The sequence below is a fragment of the Cryptomeria japonica genome, chromosome 11 (genome assembly GCF_030272615.1).
Source record: "Cryptomeria japonica chromosome 11, Sugi_1.0, whole genome shotgun sequence".
NCBI lineage: Eukaryota > Viridiplantae > Streptophyta > Pinopsida > Cupressales > Cupressaceae > Cryptomeria > Cryptomeria japonica.
This window is the reverse complement of record NC_081415.1, coordinates 619,170,163-619,178,397: the sequence shown is the minus strand read 5'-3', so window position 1 is coordinate 619,178,397 and position 8,235 is coordinate 619,170,163. Positions and strand designations below refer to the sequence as shown.

General features: G+C 33.8%; 1 protein-coding gene across 1 annotated transcript; it reads right to left on the bottom strand.

Annotated features, from left to right (window-relative positions):
* Nucleotides 1-550: 550 nt before the first annotated feature.
* On the bottom strand, nt 551-2,546 carry LOC131063074 (transcription factor FAMA). Its single transcript, XM_057996847.1, has 4 exons — nt 1,886-2,546; nt 1,417-1,611; nt 1,150-1,338; nt 551-803 (listed from the first exon to the last, which is right to left on the bottom strand). Exons 1-4 carry the CDS (start codon nt 2,444-2,446, stop codon nt 702-704), a joined length of 1,047 nt encoding a protein of 348 aa, XP_057852830.1. The 5' UTR covers nt 2,447-2,546; the 3' UTR covers nt 551-701.
* Nucleotides 2,547-8,235: the final 5,689 nt, after the last annotated feature.

Below are 8,235 nucleotides of genomic sequence, written 5' to 3'. Positions count from 1 at the left end.
ATTCCATGGCAAGTTAGCAAAAATGCAAATATAATTAGTCAATTATATGGTTGTATGCTAGTATAGGTTAGTAGATTTAAGTTGCAAAACCTCACACTAATGTATTGTAGCTAATGAAACCTATGTTGTATTTTGTTGTTGAAAAATAAATCAATCATATTACGAAATATTCAGTTATCTACATTGAGATTGTATTGTGTATTATTTAGCTATGTGATTTGAGTAATTTTTCATTAGACCCCTTAAGTGTACCTATAGCACTAACCATCTTCTTAACCAAATAGTTTTATTTATTCAACCAAAATAAATCATAATTACAAAATAATTAAAATCAACCCAACTAATATACTAATAATAAATAGTTTGAATTAATAGATTCACAAATACAAATTTGAATTATTATAAATATATTAAATTTAAAGAACACAAACTAATTTGAAACAATATGAAAAACTTTTAAAGGAAATTCAAATTAGAAGCAAACAAATTTCAATCTACAGACAATTTAATGGCAAATCATAACAGATAGATTGATATATGGAATTGCCAGCAAAAGAGACTTTTTCAAATATAAATGTGACATTGAGTATCTGGGGTATATCAATTCCTCATAAAGGAAAGTAATTTAACTAGAAAAATCTAGCAGTTATTCACATTGAGCACCCATTGATTTGAATATAATGCACTGGTCGCTAACATTGTTAAAAATATAGAGCAGTTGCAGAAGATCTGTGACCGTTACGTGTGGCTTCTTCAAGAGCACTAATTATCTCATCATTGCTTGCGCTCACACCTGGATTCAACTGTTCCATATTCCACAGCACTTATCAGATTCAAAACAAAATGTTTTTGGATTTTCGTTATTTTGAAAATTTGTAAACTCAAATTTATGTTACCCACAGAAAAAATATTTAAAAACTTAGTTGATTTTGAGTTTAGGGTCTTGTTTAGATGATTTCTGCATTTGACAGTTTCAAATCATGTTCTATTATCTATCATCAATGTTTCTTAGACCATAGAAAATTATCTAAAATATTGATGAAAACAAAATTAACATCAAAAAAAAATTAACACAATCAAATCCAGAAATCATTTAAGAAAGCTATAATAAACTGTAGAAATTTTATATATTTGATTTGAGAGTCTTACTTCAACAGAAAAGCAGTGTACTGCATTGTTCTCCAAGGTGGTCACCTTAGACTGCAGCAAATCCACTTTGCAGTCCACCAGAGCTTTGTGTGTTCTTAAGATCAGTCCCCTGCTCCTAGAGCATACCAACTTGATTAGAGCTTGATTGCCCATGTTTTTTAATTCAATATGTGGGAGGGCACCAAGATCCTGCAAACAAAGAGCCATTTGTTCAGATAAATTTGTAGAATTGCATGAAAATCAATTTGTACTCTCTACTTCTTATACCTGCTTGTATTCATCATTCATCATCTTTGCATCCACCAATTCATCCTGCTTAATTTCATGATCAGTACTAGAGTGGTTCTGCTTGGATCCTTTTGTCTTGTTGGCCTTGTATTTGAAATCTTGAAGATACTTGACCTTCTTTTCAAGCTCTCTGACATAATTAATTGTGTCTGTAACAATGGAGGCCTTGTCTTTCTGAAAACTCAGACACAAACGTTGTGATTATACCATCAAATTTTTGAGAAAATGGGTATAACAATAAAAATTGTGGGTTGATAACGAATTATAATGGCTATTTATAAACATTGTGAATGGAAATTTTGTATCTCTTAGTTCTCTATGATTCTGATGATGGATCACGGCGTGTAATCTCAAAAGTTAATCAAAAAATTTACACACAGTCTAATGCAGAGACGACATAAAACAAATTATAAAAGATTGTGGAATTCTTATATCAGAAATTTTGTACCTTTGTTATATTTGGCAGAATGGTCCTCAGAATTGAGAATTTCTCATTCATCTCTTCTCTTCTCTGTCTTTCAGCCATGATGTGGTTATATCTCTGAGACTCTGATCTGTATGCAGCTCTATGCAGATACAGATTATGCTCCCTCCTAGATTTGCTTGATGATAATTCCTTCTGGTTCATAGTTCTGGCCACCTTATCAGTACCATAGTTACTGAAAGAGCTAGATGCTGCATGGTCCTCAATCCCATCTAAGGAACCTAGCAGAGCAGGGACCTTAGAATCAAGTGCAGGTGATCCAAGAGCAGGATCAATATACATGGGAACCAAATAACTTGAATTTTCTTCTGAATTGGTGCAGAAGTATCCCTTTAGGGTCCCCATATATTCAATGGGTCCCCCTGAAATTTGAGGGTTTGGTCCTGATGTATATGGCAGATCAAAGGTGAGATCTTGAAGGCCAGAATCCATATTGCTGTATGAAACTTCATGCAGACCAAACATATCTTGATCATGAAATGGTGAAGAGAAACAGTTGTGGGGATTAACCCTAGTCTCATCCATTATATCAGAAGCTGAAAAAGAAGATATGGGCAGTCTGAATGACAGAGGCCATGAAAGGGCTATTTGTTAGGATTCATCAGATTGAAGATAAAATTAGGTGCATTCTTCCAAGTGGGTAGTTGGGTAGAAGCCTCACTCGTGTGAAAGTTACTTGGATTTGAATGTTGGTCATATGATAAGATTGTTGAAATGAATGCGGAGGAATATAATTCATTTCTCTTATGATGTCTTGGAGATCTACTGAATCTTTTAGCTTCTTGTCATTCATCTGTCATAATGTTTTACTATATTCGTTCTCAAAATGGCGGTTGTGTATTCAACTCTGGTTTCCCACTTGGGAACCTGAAACATCTGAAGGAGAAGATATTTCCTATGTAGCATATATTGATGATATATTCCATATGACCACAATGTTATATCATGCTTTTGGTACACCTGAAGTTAAACCTAATGATTTGATAAGCAGCAATCATTAAGGGTGTGATCTCCATTACCAAGCATGCTTTGGAAAGCATGTTTGCAGTCAAGAGTGATATAATAGTGTGTATGGCGAAATGATTCACTTGAACGCTTCTTGACCTGTAATATGATTGTTTTAATCGGGGTATCTTTGCACAATATATAAGGAAGATTGGAATGTACATTCTACTCCCGCTCTAACTTCAAAATGTTCACTGTTTTGACGGCCATGCTTTTAAAAATGAGCTACATTGAGAATGCTAGGGATGAGATGGGATGCATAGGGATCGCAATTATGAAACACTTTCAACCAAACTCTCTAACAAGTGCATTTTTTATCTACTTATAGTTCTCCTATTTAAGACTTCTTATCTAATATCCCATCAAAACAAATCCTATCTTAACTATATATACACTAAATGTATATAGGAAAATACATACTAATTAAAGATTTAATTAAATTATTATTTGTAAAATTAAATAAGGGAGATAGGCGTACTTAGCTCTTAAATTGATAATTGAATGTGGGTGTTAGAGACTTACATAATCAATTTTTTATATTACACTAAATTACAATTGATGTTATTAATGAGTTGACTACCTCAAACCTTTTGCATATAAAAAAAATTGGTGGGTCATGCTCGAGTTACTTGGGGTCAAGGCAAGTATAGAGATAGAAAAGAAGAACAAAGAGAATAGGAGAGGAACAATAGGCAAGTATATATCAATCTATATGTTATGATTTGCCATTAAATTGTTGTAGATTGAAATTTGTTTGCTTCTAATTTGAATTTCCTTCCAAAAGTTTTTCATATTGTTTCAAATTAGTTTGTGTTCTTTAAATTTAATATATTTATAATAATTCAGATTTGTATTTTTGAATCTATTAATTCAAACTATTTATTATTAGTATATTAGTTGGGTTGATTCTAATTATTTTGTAAGTATGATTTATTTTGGTTGAATAAATTAAACTGTTTGGTTAAGAAGATGGTTAGTGTTATAGGTGCAGTTAAGGGGTCTAATGAAAAATTACTCAATCACATAGCTAAATAATACAAAATACAATCTTAATGTAGATAATTGAATATTTCATAATATCATTGATTTATTTTTCAACAACAAAATACAACATAGGTTTCATTAGCTACAACACATTAGTGTAAGGTTTTGCAACTTAAATCTACTAACCTACACTAGCATAAAACCATATAATTGGCTAATTATTTTTGCGTTTTTGCTAACTTGCCATGGAAAATTTTAACTACAATTTACAAAATTGCATACCTTTTATAAATTCAAGTTATTTTATGTCTTTCTTTAGATATCAATTAATTGTGTTAAGTTTTATAGTCCAAGTGTTAATCATGAGTAAATTATGTCAAAGGTTACAATGTTCTGATTAATAAGAAACAAGTTTTTGGAAGGAACCCAAAACCTTAATTACATCGCAAGAGAAAGATAAAACATTAAAGTTGCAAGAAATAACAGTGCCTGGACACCCAAACAAAGATCAGATCCCAGAAAAACAAAAAGGGATCACTAGACAAAGAAAACAACATAAGACAACCTAAGGACAACACAAAGACAACATTGAGACAACACTGAGACAAGGACCGCTAGATGTGTTTTATGAGTTCTTCCATATGGACCACCATCTGCTTTGTATTGACCACAGAGTTCTTCATATCCTCGAGCTCTTTTTCCTTGATGCCCACCTATTTCTGAGTATTGGCCCTAGTTCTTTTCTTATGACCTGTCTTCTCTGCCTGATCCTTCTCATCTTCCTTGTTTTTAATTTGTTCAAATTTACTTATCAACATGCTAACATGGTCAACAGTGGCCTTGAGGATCTGGAAATTTTGCTTAGCAATCCTCTTCATAGTAAGCTCCATTTTGTCCACTCTATTGCCCAGGTTGTTCAGGTAAATTTCCAGACCTTTAGCCTCTCTAATTCCTTCCAGCTCTTTCACCTTCTTTTTTGTTTCCAGAATTTTGCCAACCATGGCCTCAATAGCTTCAACCTTGTTAATTGCAATCTTTAGCTCTTTGAAGTTCTCAGAGGGAGGCTTTTCACCCAAGGTTGCCCTTTTGATCATATTGAGATCAATCTTCAGGTCACTAATCTCTTTCCCCATTTTGCTAATGACATCACAAAAACCCTTGATGCTATCATTACCTATGGCACCTTGGCAGATATTTTGATTGCCCATATTATTCTCCTGACCCTCATTCTGCATTCTTTGAGTATTCAGGTTCTCCCCATGGTTTCTCTCCAACATTTCATCTTCCTCCTTACCCTTGTTCTTGTCCATTTTTTTAGCCTCAGAATCCTCATTAGAAGAAATAATAATCTTCCTTTTCACTTTATTTATCCCCTTCTTGGTCTTATTGATCCTTTGGGTTTGCTTACCCATTCCCTTTCTCTTCTTACTTTGTATGATTTTATCATCTAAGGACTCATACTCAGAGTCCGAAAGGTCAGAGTCCACGACAGTCCCCTTGCTCATTTCCTTGGTCTTCCCCTTGTTATTAAAATCTTCAGACTCACCCTCAGTTTCAGAATAGAGATTAAACCCACTATTCTCACTTTCCGTATCATCATCCCTGATTTGTTTTCCTTTACTTATGGGTTTCTCAATTATTTTCCCTTTCAACATCTTGTAAACTAAAACCATTAAACCTTGGTGTAGAGCGTGATCTCTTTGAGAATCCTTTTGCATTTCACGAATAGTATGATCCATAGAGCAAGTAAGATAGTATGGCAAACTAACCTTATCACCATGGTGAAAGTGGTTGAGAAACACAAAGTGATGCCCATAAGCCCTTGTGAATCTCCCGTCCAGAGTAATGTAGCTGATGGTAGAAAACAGCACAAACCTCCACGGCCTGCAAATCCGCTTAGGGGAATAGCAGGGATTATCCCCCTTCACCAATTTCCTTTTTTCACCGTCCGTGACAAGAAACCTATCCGCGGCTTTGTCAAACACACTTTGGTCTCTGTAAAATTTCATACCATCTTTCACCATACCCGTACCTTTCGCAATGACATCCTCATCCACTTGTATCACCTGGGTGCCAACAAGAATCTTGCCATTCTTCTAGTTTTTTATGAAATGCTTAGTGACTGTAGGGTCTTTGCCACAAAGCCTTTCCATAAAAACACTCAAACCTCCTTCTTGAAGAATCTCCTAGACATCATTGTTTTTCTTCCAATCAGAACAAGAAGCCGGTTCAAACCTCTTTTTGTTACCCCCCATTTTATCCTTGAATTCCCAATTCTTCCTTATCGCCTTGTAGTTTTAACAAAAATCTTATCATTTTTTAGCTTTTCCCTAACTTCAAGGAGTCAAGGAATATCAATGCCAATAAAGCCCTATATATATATATATATTGCTTTTTGTTACATTGTTGTTGTCATATGATTTTTGTTTCTTGATTTGATAACATAATTCATACATGTCTTACCTATAATGTACAAAATTTCTCTAAAAATCCACTTCCCATAAGTTGTTGAGCTTTTCATCTCTTCTTCCATAGGCTTGTACCCAAAACTCTATACCCTTGTTTTCACCCAATCTATAGACATTTTAGACCTCCTTGCTATCTTTTTTAATTGTGAGATTCACTTGAATCTCCATTTTTACAAGATCTTTTGGGTCTATAGGATATTGCAAAGGTTTTAAGGTCATAAGAATATATCCATTCCCAACTGAAGTTTTGTTTTCTAAATTGAACATTGTCAAAGTACCATACATCTTGATGGAGGTTGAATTTGTGTAAGCACCAAAGGAGAAAAGGATATTTCAAAAAAATGCCAAAAGAAGAAAAAGTGAAGTGAAAAAAAGTGAAGAATAGTTAGTGGTTTATTGAACTAGCAAAACCCCCCCCAGTTCCAGTGACCTGCCCTTTTATTGATTCACATCATTTTATCCACATACTCCCTCTAAAAAACCATTAATGTGCTACTATATATACAACCACCTTGATCTCATGTCGTAGAGACTCCATGAAGATTTTTTAATTTTTTTTATATAATTTTTGGGGAAAGTGATGCCCATGGTACATTCAATTCCACAAACCCACCTTTTGTTAGGTAGTCATTCATGCGTCATAATTTTCAAAGGATTTTGTGGGGGATTTATACACTTCATCCTCATAATCATCAATATAAGAGTATGGTAGGGGTATTTGAGATAATGTTAATGCCTTAACTTGAGGATTTTTGTTCAAATGTGATAGATTTTTCATAGATTTGTGGCTAGGGTTTATCTCCCCACCATGTCCTAACTCCCTTTCCTACACCACTATGAGGAATAAAAGAAATTTTGTGTTTATTGTAAATGGTTATTCTTGGTTTTCTCTAGAAGACACATGCATTTTGTATTCACTACAATTGTAAATTGGCTTCAAGCCTCATATATAATTAAAAATTATCATTTGTTACTTCTCATCTCTTGCACTTTGTGTAACAAGGTTTACCTATGTGTTTGAATAATTGCTCATCATTTATTATGTTTGTATACTATGTTAATATGGTTTGCATGTGATAACTATTGATCTTCCATTTCCCTCTTAGTTCCCTTTCAAACCCTAATGTCCATGCACACCTCTAGGAATTGGTATAACAAAGAACTATATGAGTATTTTTGGAAATTTCTTGTTAATTCTCCATACTATTTTGAATAGGAAGAAACACTTTTAGTCTAGGCATATCACTATCCCTTTCATTTTTTGCATTTCTATCTTTCTTTTTTCTCTACAAGATATAAAATTAGGACTAGTGTACAAGTTAATTCAGTATTGGATTGGATCAACATGGTGTTGGATATTGTTGCTACTAGGATATGTTGTTGTCATTGATGTCAACATATTCTTGTGAATTGCTCCAGTGATTGCAGATTGAGAAGATCTTATGATCCAGTTTGCAGTTTTGGTGTTTTGTAGAGTTTGGTATTTTCTCTGATATATTCCGGTGTGATCAAATTTTTGGTGCAACCATAACCGATGAATCCTCAAAGAGAACTGACCATCTCATGCAGCAAGAGTAACACAACGGAAGTAACAATAAAACATTGAAATATCACAAAATCATATCATATTATTGTTTTGGAATGTTTGGTAACCAACCGGTTACCATCATACAGTCATCATAGAACATCCGGTAGTCAACCAGTTACATGCAAGCTAACATGCCAGATACAATCCATACGGAACTCTCAAAGTTATCTGAATCTCTAATCATGAATCTAGAATCTCATAATGATCTACTACCCTATACATGATTACATAATACCATATATATACCCTCTGAAACATATCCAGGTCGG

What these genes read in the sequence shown, in the direction of transcription:
- LOC131063074 (XM_057996847.1), bottom strand. Translation starts at nt 2,446, where the DNA reads ATGGATGAGACTAGGGTTAATCCCCACAACTGTTTCTCTTCACCATTT. An exon ending in TTCTGCCAAATATAACAAAG is followed by an intron (nt 1,612 to 1,885) that starts GTACAAAATTTC and finishes CTGAGTTTTCAG; the next exon opens with AAAGACAAGGCCTCCATTGT. An exon ending in TACACTGCTTTTCTGTTGAA is followed by an intron (nt 804 to 1,149) that starts GTAAGACTCTCA and finishes AATATGGAACAG; the next exon opens with TTGAATCCAGGTGTGAGCGC.